Source organism: Haliotis rubra, unplaced genomic scaffold, assembly GCF_003918875.1.
Source record: "Haliotis rubra isolate DU_JTF1 unplaced genomic scaffold, ASM391887v1 Scf82, whole genome shotgun sequence".
Lineage (NCBI taxonomy): Eukaryota > Metazoa > Mollusca > Gastropoda > Lepetellida > Haliotidae > Haliotis > Haliotis rubra.
Window position 1 is genome coordinate 2,554,275 of NW_025767546.1, and position 21,785 is coordinate 2,576,059.

Below are 21,785 nucleotides of genomic sequence, written 5' to 3' on the forward strand. Positions count from 1 at the left end.
TTAAGCACAGAGAACACATTTATGTCGTGAATTTACGCACTCTATAAATGAATGTATTCTTATTATCAGATTAAAATATATAGTATGCAGCAGAGAGGGTTCGGGTGATCCTGGCACAGTCAGACTGGTAAGGCTCATCATCAGCTCAGGGCCCTTGCCCCCTCTACACGCAGCCCAGACGGCGAATGGGACTTCTCCCAGGAAACTGTGCCTAGTCGAACCCACCAAGAACTTTCTGGTGAATATGTAGACTCCCCAACACTGCAGCCTTCCGCATTACCCAGAGTGTCAGAAGGGCTGTGCTCTATTATTGTTATTATTAATCACTGCATCACTGCTTGCCATCTTCACCTGACGTTGGGAAAAGTTTCATCATTCAAGATGATAACTGAAGTGAAAAAAACAACTCTTTCCACATCCATAAGAAATCTCTGCTAAAAGTAGAGTCGATTGTACAATTGTGATTTATAATGAGCACATATTTGTTTCAACAGTATTACAGCTGTACGATGTTGTTTGTAAACATATCGAGTCTGGACCAGACAATCCAGACAATGACGTGTTCATGCCACTATGGTGGCGCAGTTCTTCCAAATGCAACAACCCGTGAGGGCCCCGGGTTAGAATTGGTCTTCAGTAACCCATGCTTGGCGACTATGCTTGTCGTAAGAGGCGACTAACGGGTTCGGGTGGTCAGGCTCGCTGACTTGGTTGACACATGTCATCGGTTCCCAGTTGCGCAGATCGATGCTCATGCTGTTGATCACTGGGTTGTCTGGTCCAGACTTGATTATTTACAGACCGCGCCATATAGCTGGAATATTGCTGAGTGCGGCATAAAACTAAACTCACTCACTCACTCCAAATGCAACAAATCCCACAACATCATGTCATGTCTAGTGCCGACCATTCATCCACTGTGCATGTCTTGGGGCGTCTTAGGACGATTTGTAGATGAACGTCAAAACCAACCCACTACGCTCAATGAACAGGGTGTAGCTCTCGCTGATCAGGTGAACAATGTGAGACAAAATGTCATTGGTCAACTCATCAGAATCATGCCTTGTGCATGTATACCTAACAGAGGTAGTATCACCCTATATCAGTGACGTTTGCTTCAAAATGCAAACTTGACCACCGACCTTTTCAGAGCCATTGTACGCCACACTCTCATCACACCGACCATTAAAACAAATTAGATATTATGATTTCCTTTCGCCACAACCAGGTGGTTCAGAAGTTTTGTCTTGATGACGCTCAATGTCTCCTACTTTTCAGGCGTAGTAAATATAAAAGCACTTTGGAGTGCTGATTAAAAATTTGAACCATATGAAAATGTTTGTCTTCGTTTTATCTTAGGAATAATTTCAATGCAAATCCGTGAGGCAGAATCTTGATTTATTAATATTTGTGTGTGAGTTCATGTGCTCAGCCCAAACACGCTTTCTTTCACGTTCATACGCAACACGACATGATGTATGCATCAATAAAGTACTAACAAGAGATTGTGAGTTTATCATGTATATTTTAAAGTAAGATAACACCGTAACCCAGTAACAACTAAAATGCTAACCCAAGTAAATAGAGTAGCCTGTCAGTGTAACGAAAGTTTTTGCCGACCATGTTCCCAATGTTATGGAAATGATGCCTCCGCTTCAAATTGTTCCAAATTATCATCCACAAAGACTCTACCCCGTAAGACATTGTGGGCTGCTGACTTTTCATTGGTAATGAACTCTTATAACAATAATGTAAATGATTTGGCATACAGCTGGCGAGAACACCAAATGTGTAAAGTCACCAAAAGAAATGCCATCAGATAAATAAGCAATTGACTGAAATGATACTTTCTGGGGTAAACAAATCTGGTGCATCTGTTATCACATAATCGGCACCTTCTCCATATTTGGGGTACCAGAGGCGAGATCAGTCATTGGTAACGCCGCTTCTGTTCCCGTGGCTCCAGCTCCACCTCCAGGCTCTCCTGTGTAGATTTCTCGTGCATTTTGAAATTCTTCTTCCTTTTCCCGAAACACTTGGTACATATGTTGGGTGAGCTTCGCTGAAACCAGCTCACTGGAATTCCAGGAGATCATGGACAAGACAAGTACTCCATCAATTCCCAGGAAATTGCTGATGAATCGAGTTATAGAGTGTTCATCAGGGCGAGATCCTTTGGCAGCGGTGACATGGGCAGCTATCCTGCCATCTCTTAGGAATGGAAGGAAGAGAAATCCTGCCCACAGGACAAGGTTAAGGATGGTGATGACAGCCAGGAGGAAGATCCAGTACCACAAGAATGTGAACATCTTCTCATAGATTTCGGTGATTGGCAAGGTGCACTGAACTCTATACCTGTGAGAAGTCTGCACTTGGTTTATAACAAAATCGCAATGACCATCTTTTACAAGCAACGGATTTATGATGGAGTCCATATCAAAACCAACATAGGATCCAACCCTGATTGCCAGGTGTTGTCTGAAGTGTATTGTTAGGAAAATAAACTGCGCTATCAGATTGACACATAACAGAAGTTTCACAAACAGGTACAGAAGAGCCAGAACGATTCGGTGTCTTTTCAGCAGACTCCCAAATACTCGAGCTGCATCACTGAACATGGCCTGGCAATTCTCAGCATTGGTCAATTGTACACTTTTCAGTGACTCCACCGTTTCTTCCATATTGAAAGTAAACAAGTGCTTGCTGCTGTTCCAGATGATGTTTGGTAGTTTGAAAGCGAGGGCTTGGAAGAAGAGTATGAGTGGTATCCAGAGGTGGTAGGAAGGTACAGGTTCCGGTTTTTCGTCATGATCATCATACATCGACTTCTTATCATACAAGCCCTTCAGAAAACACGATTCCTGTGTGTACGTGTAATGAGACTGTTCGAATTGAGCAGGGCACCAACAACTGATGGGTGTAGTGATGTAACGCATGGCGAATGATCCCACAGAACACACGGTCAATAGAAGGACTGTCCAGAAGCTGTTGATGGAGTCGACATAATCCTGATCTAATCCACGTCCAAACCATGCTGTCAATCCTGCCATTGTTGTCTAGAAACAAAACCAAACATGATTCACGTCATCACTTTGGTCACCAGTTTTTGTGTGTAATGCCGACTAATACAGAAAATCAAAATACTAGTACTGGGAATGCAAACATTAGTTAATGCTATATACTCTGATTTAGATCTACTCACGTGCCACTGCAGTTAATCCGAATACCATCTTCAAGTAAAGCTTACCGAATTGGCATTTCTTTGTACAGAATATGAACTGACCAAGAGCTGCACTCGTTATAGCACTGGGACATCACACAGATGCGCTGTGCTCGACTCACACTAAAACAGATTTTCCATTACCAAATGCATTCGTTATTTTGACGGCTTTTTGGTGGCATTATTTGGATACACATTGTCAAATGAAAAAGAATCTCTTGAATCATAAGTGAACATATTCCTCTGTATTCATCCGACCCGTGAAGGTCCGGGTTAGAATATTGGCCTTCAGTAACCCATGCTTGTCGTAAGAGGCGACTAACGGTGATCAGACTCGCTGACTTGGTTGGCACATGTATTCGCCCCCGTGAAGATCCGGGATAGAATAGGTCTTCAGCAACGCATGCTTGCCACAAAAGGCGACTATGCTTGTCGTAAGAGGCGACTAACGGGATCGGGTGGTCAGGCTCGCTGACTTGGTTGACACATGTCACATATGTTATACTTGGGATTACACTTTCTCAGTAAAGTACATATTCTAGTACTTTTTGTGTTGAGTCCCTTCCGGGATTCGAACCCACACCTTCTGCGTCAGGCACCTAATCGCCAGTAGACAAAGTCAGACGCCTAGACCGCTCAGCCATTTGACCACTTTCTAAAATGGCATGGTGTATTTCATAGCTTTCGGCCGTGGGAGCCGTACCAAATTAACACTTATCAGAGGGTACACAATGTCCGCAGTCTAGACTACCAGTTGTCCGACTTCCATTTTTTGTGGAAGCTGAAGTGGCTGAGCGGTCCAGGCGTCAGTCTTTGTGTGCTGGCGATTTGGTCCCTGACTCTGAGGGTGTGGGTTCGAATCCCGGATGGGACTCAGCCCCAAAAGTACTAGAATCTGTACTTTACTGAGAAAGTGTAATCCCAAACATAACATGTTACATTTGACCACTTTCTAAAATGGCATTGTGTATTTCATTGGTTGACACATGTCATCGGTTCCCAATTGCGCAGATCTATGCTCATGCTGTTGATCACTGGATTGTCTGGTCCAGACTCGATTATTTACAGACCCCGCCATATAGCTGTAATATTGCTGAGTGCGGCGTAAAACTAAACTCACTCACTCACATGTCATCGGTTCCCAATTGATGATCGATGCTCATGTTGTTGATCACTGGAAGTCAGTTGTAACTAATTTTTCAGCAATTCAGCTCTTAACTTACTGTATTGTTTTATAAACAATGACAGATTTCTAATATTTTGTTCATTGCAAGACCATAATACTAAATTAAAAGTGGTTTTTGATAGATAATACTCTGGTATATATTTCTGTCTAATGTCAGCATACGATTTACAGATAAATACTATAATGCAAGACAATACAATATGAAAACGGGCTATAGATGACCAGCAACTGAAGGTTGATCACCATACCATAGACCATGGGGACTTACAGTGCCTTTGCTACCTGCATGGACCCTAGACGGATCTATATCATCCCCTCAGCCGTTAGTGATTGTCGTTAACTTTAGCCATGTCTTAGAACACAAAAAAATGCGTTTTAAAAATTCGGTAAGTTTATTTTACCTTGAATGTTTAAGTACTTACGTATCCCCAGAGGAGGAATATTCAACCAAGAGTTGTTAAGAAATGGAAGCAAGTCTACACGATTAAGTCGAAATAACGCAGCATTACAACACCTATACTTACAATGATGAAGTGAAGGGGTCCTGTTCCTGAGGTGTGTGTGTGAAATTAGCCTGTTTTGAGTCTTCTCCCAGGGTAACAGTACAGACGGTTTGCTTCACATCCAACTACAGACGTCAACAGTACTGGCGATATTCAACGCTCTGTCGCGTTATAGTTGTTAGAAATGACTTCAGAACGTGAGTCAAGGGTTTGGTCTCGCCATGCAAACATTATTACGTCCAATTAATCTCTCCGTAGGAACGGTAATTGTAGCATTTCAGGACAGGAGTACTCTTGACCTCCCTGGTTTCTCTAACACGGACCGTTATGTTGGGAAAATGGAATCGAGTGATCTTTAACAACAACATGTCTGACTTATAGATGTCATGCTATATTCTGCTTTTGTAAAAATGAGAGCCATGTTACCCTCTATTAAAACATTAGCGTCTGATCGGTAAAGGAGCGGGCATGTATTTTCCATGCAGCCCGTTCCCCGAGCTCCTTTTTGCAATGTATTATGAAGATAAATTAGGTTTCTTTTTCTGTAAAAACGTTCATTTCAGAGACTTGACTTACAACTAGTGAACCTGGCTAAATATCATATAATGTATGAAGGCACGACGTTCCAGGTATAAGAACCTAATTTGGTCTACCATGATGCTTCTCTTTATCATTTCGAATACTAAGGAACATCTCGGCGTTGTTGTATCGTAGGATATGAATCGGTCTGCCCAAATGGACAATGTTTGCTACTCAACATTAACATGGTACGTTCTGTATGAAAACTTAGGCACATAAATGATAAATCAACATTATTTAATCAGAAGATATGTCTTGATCATTCCTATAGTCCCCTCCTGTTATACTTCACTAAATACATATGTAGAGTGGATTGTTAATTTAAGTCTTTGAATCTCATTACAAATGTTTGTCTTTGTTTATTGCTGGGAATAATTCCAGTTCAAAGTCAATACGTAATGAATGTGGATATAGCAGAAACTACCTTTCAGGAACGTAATTGGCGCTGATAGGTAATGACAATTAGCAACCGAAGCCAGGAATTAATTCAGGGATAAATGGTCCTGTAGGTGATAATCAATGAGCACGATGACATGGGACCCAGTACTGATGTTAAATGAATAAGTCCCAAGTTAGGTAGTTGTTCCTGAAAATATAGAAACTGACATTCGTAAAATTCTCGCCTGGCTGACATGGGCTAGTATACATACTTCCCTCCGGAAAGTACGGTAAATATCAAACTTCAGATTATGAATTGTGGTTCAGCATCTTAATATATATATTTAAATTTCAGGAGTCCATTTGTGAGGCTTCAGTGATAAGTATGAAACAGGCATGTCCCGACCACTACAACGTTCATTATGTGGCAATAAAAACGATTAATTGTGACACAAACACAATGCGTTGAGAGAGCATCAACAAAGTACACTTAAGAAATTGTGAGTCGACCATTCACATTTGAAACTACGAAAACAAGTTCAACTCTTGTTCAATATATATTATCTTGTAATAATGTACACTGATGAAGAGTTGCATTCGTAAAGAACACCGCGTTTCAAACAAAAGAACATCACAAAGATGAAATATTTTCGATATTTTCGATATCTCTCTATGCAAACATTATTACGTTGTCTACTCCCATTTGTAGAGAACTCCCAGTTGTGAGACTCCCAGTTAAATGAGACACATTGGAGTCGGTATTTAACAACGAAAACGCACCATACTCCCCTGTCTGATGGAATGGATTCAACCTAGCTAATTACTGATTTGCTATGTAACTGACTTCTTTGTGGAGGTAGCTTAATGAAACTTTATAAGATAAATTGATTAACATTACTCAGGTAAATGTCTTTAATAATTAAACACTTTGTGATCAAAGAGAAATTAATTTACCTACTCAGATTACTCCGTCTCCGAAACTACAAGCTATAGTTTAAGAAGTAACTCTGAAATAACTCTGAAATTTACAGTCGAAATGCCCCTTATGCCAAACCCCTCTACCCGACACAATAAATTTATGGAATGCCCTACCAAATTGCAAAGAGTCATGCAGTCTCAAAGAATTTTAAAACCTAATTACAAAAATCGAAAACAAGATTTATATTGATCTTAATTATGGCTCTTGTTTTTGTCAAATCGTTCAGTGCCGCCTCAGGCTCGGATCTAGCGACCCAATCGCCGATATGTATAACAGACATTAAATAGACAGTCCATGTTGTTCTTGTGGATATCAACTACCCGTTATAACCTGGATAATTTTTTGAACGGAAACAAAGAATTTCCTCCTTGTGTAAACCAGAAAATAGTTGAATCCGTCCATGATTATATCATCAAAACACAACCTTCAAATTTTCACAGGGAAATACTGAAATTAACTCAACAACCTTCTCGTGATTGATTTATATTCCTACAGTAGATTGTTAGACACACACAACTGTAAGTCTCTAATTATGACTACTTAGAGAATAGTTGTATTTGATGTAATCTGTATATATTTATATGTACTTAAAAATATATTTATCCAATAGTCAATATCGATGGAAGACACATCTTCATTTCATTTTATATTTTATGTTGCATGGGAGCGGTGTTACCATAAGCAGTAATACTTCACCAATCCCAATTCATTTTCATAAATAATAATAAAATATGTTTAAACCAAAATGACTTTCAAACTTCATACCAGTCAATAAAAATGTGTTATCATAATTACATATTCTTCTGAATAAATAAAATATTCACTGATCTATTTCTTCTGTGTAAATATAATCTTTGATAATCTATTTCATTAATCAACTCATCAATGAACTATGCCTCCTGTGGGTAGCGGGCTGGGCTGATCCCACTTTCATTGTAGGGATGTGGAACCATTAATTAATGTGTTTCACAACTTACAGTTCTCACAAATGGGAGGACACCTTATTACGTCCAATTAATGTCTTTGTAGGAGCGGTAATTGTAGCAAATTATCAGTACTGACATTTCAGGACAGGAGAACTTCGATCTCTCCGGTTTCCCGTAATATGGATCATTTATGCAGGGAAATGCATTCCAGAGATCTTTATCATTGTATTGTATTGAATAATTGTTGCTGACTCAAAGCTCACATGTTATTTCCTGTCTTTGTTTTGTTTTTAATAATGAATACATTATAATTTTGTATTACAATATCAGCGTCTGGTGCGTAAAAAGCGGACAACTAACTTTCATGCTGCCCGTTCCAAATGAAGTACAAATTTGAAATGAAATTAGTGGAAACACATTTTGGGTAATCTGCTAATCTCGAGGAAGAATCTCGAAATGTCTACCGTATCAGAACCTTGGGGTTTCTCTAAGGAACTAATGTATTCCATACAGTCAATTGTCTTGGATAGTGTGCATAAAAAGGCGAACTTGGTGAAACTGAAGACATATATTGCAGATTTGTATGAACGCATGCCTGTAAGATAAATTGATGTCATCCGATACCTCTTGGTATACAGTGTGGCACGAGGTACATAGACTCAAATACAGGGTACATAGGTTCTCACACAGGGTACATAGGTTCACACACCAGGTATACAACACAAGATACCCCTCGATATCGCTTATCGGTTTATTTGTGTGCCATACAAACCCAGAAATAAATATAACCAGTTCAAAACATGCATGTCTAGAACATGTCCAGAACATATGTTCTGTATGGATACTTAGGGATGCAAATGATAAATCAACGTTATCTAATCAGAGATATGTCTTGATGATTACCATTATCCACTCCTTACTTAGTACAGCAAGTGTACAGTGCATTGTTGATTGAAACCTTTGAACCTCATTACAGATCTTGTCTCCGTATATTTAAGAATACTTCCAGTTTAAATTAGATAGGTGATGACTATGTATATATATATGGGTCCACATTTACAGAACCCTGATGTTCTTTTGGTAAAATATTCACCCATAAATGTATCGAACACGTGATAACGCTTGAGTGAGCTTGTGTAGGAGTTTGCACATTTTAGAAACAGATTATGAATCAGCCATCTTTACCATATATGTTTGAATGCTTAAGCTTGTGTGATTACTTAGAAACATACCTATGCTTAAGGCCTTGCCCCGACCACTACAACGTTCATACACTTGCACTAAAGACTGATTAATTGTGACACCACCAGCACGTGTATATTATTCACATTTACAACTACGCATTCTAGTTCGGACTCCTGAAATATAAAAAAGACAGCTAAAATGCTAATACAGGAATATACAGTAATTTGGCAGTATAACTAATGTTTTGACTGACAATGTTCCCGAAATGATTTAAAAATGACAAAATGGTAATGAATTGTTGTTACAATAATGTCAACGTTTTGACATCTTGCTGGCGAGGTCAACTATGTGAAATAACCAAGGACATACCATCAAACAAGTTAGCAATTAGTTAAAATAAGCCACTTCTGGATTAAGCAAATCCAAAGCAAATCCAGTGCTTGGTGACAGTTTTGTCATTACAGCATTGGCACTTTCTCCAAGTTTGGGTCACCAGAGGCGAGGTCAGTCATTGGTATAGCTGCATTAGTTCCTGATGCTGCAGGTACGACAGCACCTCTTCCCAGTTCTCCTGTGTAGAGATTTCGCTGAGCATTAAATTCCTCTTCCTTTTCCCGAAACACTTGGTACAAATGTTGGGTGAGCTCCGCTGAAACCAGCTCGCTGGAATTCAAGGAGATCATGGACAAGACAAGTACTCCATCAATTCCCAGGAAATTGCTGATGAATCGAGTTATAGAGTGTTCATCAGGGCGAGATCCTTTGGCAGCGGTGACATGGGCAGCTATCCTGCCATTTCTTAGGAATGGAAGGAAGAGAAATCCTGCCCACAGGACAAGGTTAAGGATGGTGATGAGAGCCAGGAGGAGGATCCAGTACCACAAGATCGTGAACATCTTCTCATAGATTTCGGTGATTGGCAAGGTGCACTGAATTCTATACCTGTGAGAATTGTGCAATTGGTTTATAACAACATCGCAATAACCATCTTTTACAAGCAACGGGTTTATGATGGAGTCCATATCAAAACCAACATAGGACCCAACCCTGATTGCCAGGTATTGTCTGAAGTGTATTGTTAGGAATACAAACTGTACTATCAGATTGACAGAGGAGAGAAGCTTCACAATCAGGTACAGAAGAGCCAGAAGGATTCGATTTCTTCTCAACAGACTCCCAAATACTCGGACTGCATTACTGAACATGGCCTGACTATTATCAGCATTGGCCAGTTGAACACTTTTCAAAGACTCCACGGTTTCTTCCATATTGAAAGTAAGCAAGTGCTTGCTGCTGTTCCAGATGATGTTTGGTATTTTGAAAGCGAGGGCTTGGAAGAAGAGTATGAGTGGTATCCAGAGGTGGTAGGAGGGGACAGGTTCCGCAGTTTTGCGTCGTCATAATCATCAGGCATTGACTTCGTATAATACAAGCCCTTGAGAAAACACGATTCCTGTGTGTACGAGTACTGAGACTGTTCGAATTGAGCAGGGCACCAACAACTGATGGGTGTAGTGATGTAACGCATGGCGAATGATCCCACAGAACACACGGCCAATAGAAGGACTGTCCAGAAGCTGTTGATGGAGTCGACATAATCTGATCTAATGTCCGAACCATGCTCTCAATCCTGCCATTATAAAACAAAACAAAACAGCATTGCTCAGTCGAGTAAGAACATCGCATTTGCGAGATACATTTAAAATGTGTGCTTAGAAAAAGTATTCTATGTATTATATTTAAGTGAGTTACTGGTAAATAGGTGAGTCAGATCAAATTAGATAAAATCCGGTACGACAAACCTGTCAGCATAGGACAGTAAAATATCATTGCAGCTTTAGATTAAAACTAGCAGTTTAGAAATATTTGTTTTAAACGTAAAAACATTATTCGCCAGCTGGAAGATCAGCCTATATAAGGGCCCATTGGGATTCACAGTACATTTTGCTACCTGTATGGGCCCTAGCTGGATTTACACCATCCCCTCAGATGTAAGCGATTATGGACAAAGCTATCCATGAATAAAAATTACATATATTCTACGATTAAAAACCTTGGAATCCTTAAATTTACTTTGAAGGTTGTGGTCTTACATACCCTCTCAGGAGGACAATAATTTTACGGTACTTCAACCAACTTCGAGGATACAAAACCACTAACAATATAAGTTGCAAATTTAATTCACCAATTGATAATAGCATATATCTATGTACAAAACAAATCAATCAAAATTTGTCAATCAATTCTATTTGCTTTTAAAAATTAACAATTAAATTAAAACTAACGTTATTTAAAATATCCTTCGAGGATGAAGCTTTAAATAAATATCCCTTGTAATGGAAATATCAATACAGTCAAACAGGACATGCTTGACCGTGATTCGTTCATCACAGGGATTACAAAATGGTAGATTTTCACCTGTAAAACAAAATTAATATTCATGTGTATATCTTGAATGGCCAATATGACATCGTCGTACAATTACTACCTCAAATCTGGACTGAGAACCCAAGTACACTAGACGCTAAAAAGAAACGTTACCCTTCTACCTTTATGAATTACTGAACAACTATCAAAGATATTTTAAAAGGTTATAGTTTACAAAGAAAGCTTAACAACACAGCTTTATGCAAATCACGAAAACAAATTCTCAAATGCATTCATATTTTGGTGAAATGCATCTTTTTCAGAAGAGTTATATTGTCCTATATTCGTCCATGCCGGAAAAAACCAATAATAGTGATTTTGATGTCCAAAAGAAAGGTTGAAATAAAATTCTGCTTTGGGACAATGATAAACCATTTAAAGTCACCATTTTTCAACTATTAAAACAAGAAACAACTGTTGTTGAGTATGTAGAATTGTAAAATAATCATTCCTATTCTTTTAAAACATTTTCTGTTGATCTGCATGAGTGAAAACAAGTAAAACGTGTCTTTGATATTGTGAAAAAATGTTAAGAAACATCTAAAATTATCTTTGTTAACATTTTTGCTTGCAAAGTTACGTTTTTCCATTTTCTGTTTACACATAGAAATATCAATCACCAAATCGCAATATTCAAGCAGTATTTACATCCATTTCACATGTTGAATGATTCTATAGGGTATAAAGAGAACCTAGAAGACATGATCTGATACACAAGTACGAGAAATGTGCCAAGATTAACAGCTGAAGGTAGAGAAAGAGCCATTGGGATGGTGCAGATGGGGTCGACATACAGTGCTGTTGCCAACGCCCTAGGATGCCACCGTAATACGGTTATATCACCGTAGACAGACCAAGTAGTGGACGTCCACGCATCACAACGCCAGCTGAAGATAGGTACCTCCATCATTAAGGAAGGAGGGTAACGTTTCTTTTGGCATTTAGTGGAGGTGTAACTAATAGCTGGCTTAATTTCATGTAGTTCATTGACACCTACTTGGGTGTCCCACTTCTTCAGCATTAGATCCCGTATGCAACATCTAACGACAGGTTTATAATCACTGTATGGTATAAGAAGTGCAGCATCAGCCATCGCGTTGCCAACGATTCCAAAATGACTGGGTAATCAGCAAAAGACGATGTTGTATTGGCCAGTAGCAAGAACATTAAATAATTCAATAATTTCAATTAAAAGAGGATTTTAAGAAGTCACGTTTATATAGCCTGAAGACAGGAGAGAATCTGAAAATATTATGAACTGTTTATATTCAGAATGTTTCTGGGTACATTTAAGAGCTGATAATATGGCAGTATAGCCTCTGCTGTTAAAAAATGGAGCTGCTATCAGGTAATCTAGAAGATATTGTTCTGGATCAATGACAGTGGCACAAGCAACTGCGCCTCCATCCTTGGACCCATCTGTAAATCAGGATTTATACATGTATTATATTTACTTCGTAATTGGTCATATTCTTGTCTGTATTGTAGTTGATTTGTTTCCGATTTTTATAAGTAGCATATGCAAGATCGGCTTGTGGACTTACTAGTTGTTAAGGAGGAGGAAGGAGATATATTATTTAGCTCAATTTTAGCAGCAGAAATGAAAGGTTTTATTCTTATTCCAAGGGTGGGATAAGAGAATATCTTTTATATAGATTATCTTAAAGAGGATTAAAAGCACAGAGGCAGGGCTGGACAGGGCTGGACACGTTACAATAATATTTTGTTGCACACTGCAAAGATAATTTGAGACGGCGATGTATTAAATATGGCTCATCGGCCTCGACGTAAAAAGACTGTCAATGGGAGAAGTTCAGGAGGATCCAAGACAAAGTCCCAGACCTTGATGGTGGATAGAATCTAGGATAGATAGGTTGCTTTTACAAGCTCCGTCATAGACGATGGAACCATAATCCAGTTTGGAGCGTGTAAGTATTCGGTACATTTGGAGAAGGGTTTACTGATCATCTCCAAACTTTGTATTCGAGACAACTCTCAACATATCAAGGACCTTCGGGCATTTATTTTTGAAGAATATGATTCTTCTGAAAATGTTTTCAAACTCAGTTCCTATACGTTTAACACAAGACAGAGGAGAAATTGCTACTACTACACACTGCGGTTTACGTGGTTGGGGAGCATGGTAGCGATACAAGGATAGATCACGGTCATCTGAACGGGAAATACAGAATAGTGTATAATTTGAACTTTCAGTTAGGCAAAAAGGTCCATGTTGTGTTACATAACAGCGAGCGTTGTGGCACTCATTTGATACTCAAGGCAGCCGAATCATTCGATTGGCGAAATATCGATTGCATACAGTTTTTATCCTTTAGCGTGGATATAAATCTCGTTTTCCTAGAAATTCAGCTAGGGTCCGTGCAGGTAGCAAAAGTACTGTAAGTCTGCATGGTCCCTAGTATGGTGATGTACCTTTAGTTGTTGGCGATCTACAGTACAACCAGAAATTATGGAGAATTTAAAGATTGTAATTTTAATTTTTTTTTTCACTCATTACTCATTTAATGTGAATATTAGCAGAACATAACTCCAGATTCAAAGACAGGTAAACAGTTAGTATTTTGTCAAGTCACCATAGGCATCAATGCAGGCTTCAATGCGGCGGGGCATACTACTGATCAAAGAAGTTAGAAAGTCGTGGTCCATGCTGTGCCAATATCGGACCACCTCTTCTTTCATTTCAGCAATATTTGTCAGATTTTTCTTATTGACACTTTCCTTCATAAGTCCCCAAACATTTTTATTGGATTTAGGTCAGGGCTATAGTTTGGCCAATCTAATAATGTCATATTTTGGGTCCAAAACCAGGCCTGTGAATGCTTTGAACGATGGTTTGAGTCGTTGTCCTGCTGGAAAATCCAAAAATGTCTAAAGAACACGTGAGCAGATGGAAGTAAATGTCCCTCGAGAATATCTGTGTACCGCTCACTGTTCATATTCCCTTTAAATACACAGAGGGGCGTTGCCCCTAACACAGATATGCCACCCCACACGTTAAATTTTTACTGTACTTTGGGCGCTGATACAAAGGTTTTTCAGTTTGTTTGGTCCAGAATTTCAGTGTATTAGGAAACAGCCACACAGAACAATTTTCTGGGCCTACCTGCGCCTTCCTGGTGCTCAATGCCATATCCATTTGCAATAAACAGTTGACAAAGGGATGCCTGTTCTATGTTCTACTTTAGCTGATCTGAGGTCCTTGTTATTATCCTCCAAAATCAACTTCCTCTTCTCTAAATCATCAATACTGAGAATCACTGAAAATGTCGTCTGCTAGCAAGTAAACAAAGGGGGATAACAAGTCACAAACTAATGAAAAAGGATGAACGGAGTTGTCTCTCTTGAATGAAACCAAGCACTTAATGGCTGGTCAAGGTTGTTTATACTAGAAATCCAATTAAACATATTCCTAAAATTCTCAATAATTTCTGGTCATACTATAATTATAACCTGTTTTCATATTGTATTGTCGCAAAAAGTCAAATAATTTCTAACTAAATGCTAGTTTTAATATTTCAATGTGTGATATTCTAGTTGTTTTACTGTCCTTTGTCGACAGAGTTTTTACTTTAATATTAACTATTGTTAACGTATGACCTGTCACTATATGGCTGAAATATTGCCGAGGTGACGTTAAATTCTAACTCACTCACTCACGTATGACCCTGCTTTAGTCATGATATGGCTGCAATATTGCCGATGTGACATTAAATGTTAAATTCTACTACCAGTAGAAAGTAGTTTTGATTTTGTAACTCGGTGAAAACAAACCTAAATAGCATTTATCCTCAGACTGGCCGATGTTCGCGACAGGGCGCCGCCATTTTTGAAAATCGTAAAGTGACGGGCTAAAATCTGTTAGAATTAATGAGATTATGGTTTGTTTTCATCAAGTTAGAAAATCAAAACTACTTTCTACTCGTAGTTAAATATGTATTTGAATCATAACCAAAGGATTTTGCATGACACAACTTAGAACATAACGATTTCTTCCACGGAAGCGAGGTCTGGGTCGAAGTCACAATACTGCGCGATAAATTTCTTGCTACATTCTCGTGGTTAGTGAAATTAAGATCAAGGCACTTATATAGCGTGCATGAGTGGACAGGTTGTGTCAAAAGCAATGAACGTTAGAGATTTTAGAAGATGCATGTGTCCGACATCTTAGCATTCTGAAGAGTGCATAATACAACATATCCAATAATTCCTCCTGTCAAAAATCGATCTGAGTGACATATAACACTTGCGATATATATCCTTTCCCTTCTATCGCCCTGATTACATGATATGCAGACTCTCACTTCATTCGTTCTGGAGCGATATATATGCTATACCCAATGTCTTTTGCCTTTTTAGTCTGAATGCAGCAAATTCGGCCCCGAACATCTGAATACGAAACTTGTTTACAGTTACAAAGCTTATTACAACGTGGAAAGAATCAGCATAATTTAAGAAACATAAATTAGTGCTTGAACGATTTTAATTTATTATGAACGATTCTGTATTTTTGGTGATGCAGAAACAGATTTCATTTAAGATTTTCCTTTCAAAAACAATACCGGATTACATTATGTTTGCATTTTAAAATAACACTTTTTATGAAAATCACGAGAGTCTTGCTGTGAGTGGGGATTGCCACACAATAAGAACAAGTGAATAATTGACAAGTACAAAAATAATTAGAAATTCTGAAGGTGTTTCCAAATAAGAGTGGGTAAATATTCGCAAAACAATATGTATATGATAAATCTAATTCTGTGTTACCCCACGAAAACATGTACAAAAAATCCCCAAAAAGTCTTAGCGTTGACCGGGGGCAGTGTCTCAGTAGATAGGGTTTTACGAAATTGTGGGCTGTTTATCCTTGTTCTGGTCGTATCCCAGTTCTGGCCGCTATAGACGTGTAGATGAACGTCAAAATCAACCCACTACTCTCAATGAACAGGAGTGCGGCTCTCAATGACCAGGGAGACGCAATATGAGCCAAGCTGTCACTGGTCGACTCCATCAGAATCATGCCTTGTGCATGGATACCCAACAGAGGGTAGTATCACCATATATCAGTGGGACGTTTGCTTCAAAGTAACTCCTTGACCACCGACCTTTTCAGAGCCATTGTACGCCACACTCTCATCACACCGGACCATTAGAACAAATTTGATCCTAAGATTTCCTTTCGCCACAACCAGATTGGTTCAGAAGGTTTGTCTTGATGACTCTCAATGTCTCCTACTTTTCGGCGTAGTAAATATAAAAGTACTTTTGCGTGCTGTTTAAAATAATTAAAACCATATGAAAATGTTTGTCTCAATGCAACCTCTACCCGTGAATCTTGATTTCATTAACATTCATGTGTGAGTTCCAGTGATTAATATGAAAACTACATGCTCGTCTAACCCCACTTACATTTCCACGTTCATACACCAACACGACATGATGTATGCATCAATAAAAGTACTAACAACAGGTTGTGGAGTTTATCATGTATATTTTAAAGTAAGATAACACCGCTACCCAGTTAAGCAACTAAAATGCTAACCAAAGTAAATAGAGTAGCCTGTCAGTGTAATGAAAGTGTTTTTGCTGACGATGTTCCTAATGTTATGGAAATGATGCCTCCGCTTCAAAATGTTCCAAATTATCATCCACAAAGACTCTGCCCCTTGAGAGACCTTTAGATAAATAAGTAGTTGACTGAAATTATACTAGCTGGAGTAAAACAAAATCCAGTGTATAGGTCAGTCATCATAATCGGTAACTTTCTCCATATTAGGGGGTACCAGAAGAGGCGAGATCAGTCATTGGTAATGCCGCTTCTGTTCCCGTGGCTCCAGCTCCACCCTCCAGGCTCTCCTGTGTAGATTTCTCGTGCATCTTTTGAAATTCTTCTTCCTTTTCCCGAAACACTTGGAACATATATTGGGTCAGCTTCGCTGCTTGAAACCAGCTCACTGGAATTCAAGGAGATCATGGACAAGACAAGTACTCCATCTATTCCAAGGAAAGTGCTGATGAATCGAGTTATAGAGTGTTCATTCAGGGCGAGTTCCTTTGGCAGCGTTGACATGGGCAGCTATCCTGCCATCTCTTAGAATGGAAGGAAGAGAAATCCTGCCCACAGGATCAAGGTTATGATGGTGATGGCAGCCAGGAGGAAGATCCAGTACCACAGGAAGGTGAACATCTTCTCATAGATTTCGGTGATTGGTAGAGTACACTCGAACTGTATAATCGTGGGTTGTCGTCATCCGGTGAATTAGAAAATTGCAGTAACCATCTTTACAAGCAAAGGTTTTATAATGAAGTCCATATCAAAACCTGCATAGGATCCAACCCTGATTGCCGGGTATTGTCTGAAGTATATTGTTAGGAACACAAACTATGGGCTATCAGATTGACTACAGGAGAGAAGTTTCAGCAAATAGATACAGAAGAGCCAAATGATTCGGTTTCTTCTCAACAGACTTCCAAATACTCGGGCTGCATCACTGAACATGACCTGGCTATTCTCGGCATTGGTCAATTGTACACTTTTCAAGGACTCCATGGTTTCTTCCTTATATTAAAAGCAAGCAAGTGCTTTCGCTGCTGTTCCAGATGATGTTGGGTAGTTTGAAGCCAGGGCTCTGGAAAGAAGATTGTGAGTGGTATCCAGAGGTGGTGGTAGGAAGGTATTAAGGTTCCGGTCTTTCATCGTCATTATCATCGAGGCATTGACTTATATAATACAAGCCCTTCAGAAAACACGATTCCTGTGCGTACGAGTACTGAGACTGTTCCGAATTAGAGCAGGGCACCAACAACTGATGGGTGTAGTGATGAAACGCATGGCGAATGATCCCACCAGAACACTGACAATAGAAGGACTGTCCAGAAACTGTTGATGGAGTCGACAATCCTGATCTTAATCCACGTCCAAACCATGCTCTCAATCCTGCCAGGTTTGTTGTCTAAAACAAAACAAAAACAGCATTGCTCAGTCGAGTAAGAAAGGTTCGCACCTATTGCGCTTTACCATTGATTTCAAAATGTAATTTGAAAATTAATTAATAATTTTCTCTGATGATACATCTATGTATCCGAAATGGGGGATCCCTATCTTCGACTCTAAGAAAAACGTTAGCAAAACCCACTCAAACCCATCCATTCGTCGTGCAAAATGACGTTAGTGCCAAATCAGGTTTTGCACGCGCAGTCGATCACGTGATCTTCGCATCGGGTTTTCCTTGCACGTGTTTTGTATTGGCCTCAAGAATTGAAAAAACACTTTTAAACCACAGCTGCAAGAGCAATGGGTTGCAGCCGTCGTACTGTGTATGACTTGCGAGGTCGTCAAACTGGCACCTCTTCTGATCGCCCAAGGTCGGGTCGTCCACGTGACGTCACGAGCAGAAGACCGTCAAATCGCCCTACGTCACCTACCGTGGATGATTTCTGCCGGCTGCCACGAGCTAGGGCTGAGATGTTTAGAGGTCGACTGTCCTCATAGAACCATTCCGAAATCGTTTGCGGGCTGCCAATCTCCATTCTCGATGTCCATATCGTGGGCCAATATTGATGCTGTTTCATCAACGCCAACGTTCAAGCTGTGGGCCCAACGTTACCTCCGATGGACCCAGGAGAATCGAGTCGTCTTTAGCGATGAATCCAGGTTTACCCTCAGATTCGCGGACGGCAGGCATAGAATCTGGAGACGACGTCGTGAACGGTATGCCCAATGTTGTGTACAGGAAGACCTCTGGTCATCCGTGGAAACCTCACAGCTAAGCTGCTTACCGCGACCAGGTGCTCACCCCTGAACTCGTTCCTTTCATGGCGGGCTCATGGCCCAGTCTACAGTTCCAGCATGATAATGCCTCGGCCGTATACCGCGATGTTGACATGAAACTTCCTTCAAAAAACGCTGGAATCAACGTCATGGACTGGCCATCGAGCTCCCCTGACCTTAATCTAATAGAGCACGTTTGGGATGCATTTAGGAGAAGTCTTCGTGGTCTTAGGAACCAACCTCAGAATTTGCAGGGAACTTGGCGCTTTTTCTTTTGACTCAGTACATATTTAAAGCCATATTTTTATACCATACCAAATTTTCATAACATGTATACATTACTCAATATCAATTAGAAGCCATTTTAGAAAACTTGCTTCATTCTGTAATATTATTGTAAATATTTTTAAGAATCGTGGGTAAGAATACTCCATCTAAATATTTCTTACACATGTACACATAAGAAATATATATTCTTATATATATATATATATATATATATATATTGCAGGTGATTTCTGCAGGTACATGCAATAAATATATAAAATATGAGTCCAAACATTTCTTCTTGTCAAATCTCCTTTATATCTGCACAAGATCGTTCGCCGTGCAACGGCTCTTCAGGTGCACACTGGATCTGCATATACCCTGACAAGCGTATGTATGTGTTTATTGTTCAACACTTAAAATGCCATCAGACAACAATATAATAGGAAAGCGAAGCAGAAGTTACAGCATCAAACTACAAAATACGCATTCTTGACACTTGTCATTGTGGCCATTTTAAGAAAAAGGTGAGAAGGCGAGAGAAACGGATTTATCATTACTTGATACATTCTGTATACCAATGTTTTGGAACGGTGGTGTAGCCTAATGGAACTGATTATGGCACTGTCAGTGCATTGAGCACATCACACACAGATCCTCCAAGCAATGAAATAATAACAATTTAACCATCTTACCATCTCTCGTCTCTTTTATAGTGCCCCTGAAGAAAGAATGTGAAGTTTCTTTTTTGACTCAGTATATATTCTATGTATCGTATTTAAGTTAATGGGTGACTTAAATTTTGCATCACATCGACAGTATTGCATCCATATCGCGATGAGAAGAAGTTAGATATTGTTGACAAAAAAATGAATGAATCATAACTAGGCTTAAAACTGGGCACCAAAACTGATGGGTGTAGTTATGTAATCGCATCTCAAATGGTCCCACAGACCACACGACTAATAGAAGGACTGTCCAGAAACTGTTGATGGAGTTGACATAATCCTGATCTAATCCAGGTCCAAACCGTATATATTAATGAATTAAAACTAAGCTAAAAACCACTAGCAACCAAAGTTATTCCACCCTCACTGGGAATTATGTGGACTTCTGATTCTTGAATGATTTCCCAGCAGGATTTTATGCCATCATTTTGAATACCATTAAAGTGGTTACATTGTGTAATGCAAGCAAATAAATAAAATCTAAATACTATCTGGGGATTAAAACATTAGTTAATGTTATATACCTCTGATTTAGATGGACTCACGTGCTACTGCATTTCATATGAATAACATCTACAAGTTTATCGAATTCACATTTCTTTGTACAGAATATAGATTGACCAAGAGCTGCTCTCTTTAAATGTACCTTGTTTCATAACTAGGACATCACAATCAGGCTGCGCTTTGCTCGACTCACACTACGAATCGTGAAACATAATTTCCATTATCAAATACATTTGCAATTTTGATAGTTATTTGCTGACAATATTCGGATACTTTATGCCAAATGAAAACAGAATATCTCGACATATATGCGAACATATAATTGATAATTCAGAATCAATTTCAAGCTTCTCCTCACACACAGCTGCAAGTCAGCAGTACTGGCTACGGGACCAGGTGCCCCCAAGGCTCAATTAAACAATTGAGCCCTTGGGAAGTCCCTAATCCCGTAGCCCCATTGTGTATACTACTACTGAGGTGCATGCAAAATTTGATCGGTCGAATAGTTTCTGAAATATTGCCTTATTTTCCTATTCAATCCACATTGTATTTCATGGAACATTACTAGGAAAGCTTTTGTATATTTAGTGCTAACTATATTTAAGATTCTATAATTTTTGTCAGATTCCTTATAAGGGTAAACAAGGATGTGTAGCATATTTTTCTGATGATGAAATTAGGACAAAACTATGTATAAATACCTTCATATATTCTGTTAATATATAGGTACTGGATGTGACTCTATATATTGTTTCTCTTTCAATAAAGAAATCTAAAAATAATAAAAGAATGGTGATGATGATCAGATATTTGTTATGCAGATCAAGAGCATGTGGACTCTTGTATTTGTAAACCAGGGCACGTATGTGAAAATATATGGGATATCAAAAGGAGAGACTGACTGAGTTTGTTTTACGCAGCTTTTAGCAATATTCCAGCAACATCACGGCGGGGGACACCAGAAATGGGCTTCACACATTGTACCCATGTGGGGATTCGAACCCGGGTCTTCGGCGTGACAAGCCAACGCTTTAACCATTAGGCTACCCCACCGCCCCTCAAAAGGAGAGAATGTGTAAATTATCAACCATAGGAATGTTCATATATATGGTAA

At 39.2% G+C, this 21,785-nt stretch overlaps 2 protein-coding genes across 4 annotated transcripts in view; both read right to left on the minus strand.

Annotated features, from left to right (window-relative positions):
* Window positions 1-240: 240 nt before the first annotated feature.
* LOC124262027 (innexin-19-like) overlaps window positions 241-21,785 on the minus strand; it is a 28,153-nt gene continuing 6,608 nt past the window's right edge. The window contains exons 1-3 of one of the 3 annotated variants that reach the window (XM_046696447.1): window positions 4,931-5,092; window positions 1,896-3,056; window positions 241-388 (exon numbers count right to left, since the gene is read on the minus strand). In XM_046696447.1, coding sequence (XP_046552403.1) covers window positions 377-388; window positions 1,896-3,050 — 1,167 coding nt within the window. In that variant the 5' untranslated portion in view covers window positions 3,051-3,056; window positions 4,931-5,092 and the 3' untranslated portion in view covers window positions 241-376. Of the gene's footprint in view, window positions 389-1,505; window positions 3,057-4,930; window positions 5,093-21,785 lie in introns of those variants that run through there. The other 2 variants (XM_046696445.1, XM_046696446.1) reach the window with 2 other exon arrangements.
* On the minus strand, window positions 9,415-10,224 carry LOC124262073 (innexin unc-7-like). The gene has a single exon (XM_046696495.1). The coding sequence runs from the start codon at window positions 10,222-10,224 to the stop codon at window positions 9,415-9,417; it is 810 nt and encodes a 269-aa protein (XP_046552451.1).

Coding starts and splice junctions, on each gene's coding strand:
- LOC124262073 (XM_046696495.1), bottom strand. CDS start 10,224: ATGGAAGAAACCGTGGAGTCTTTGAAAAGTGTTCAACTGGCCAATGCT.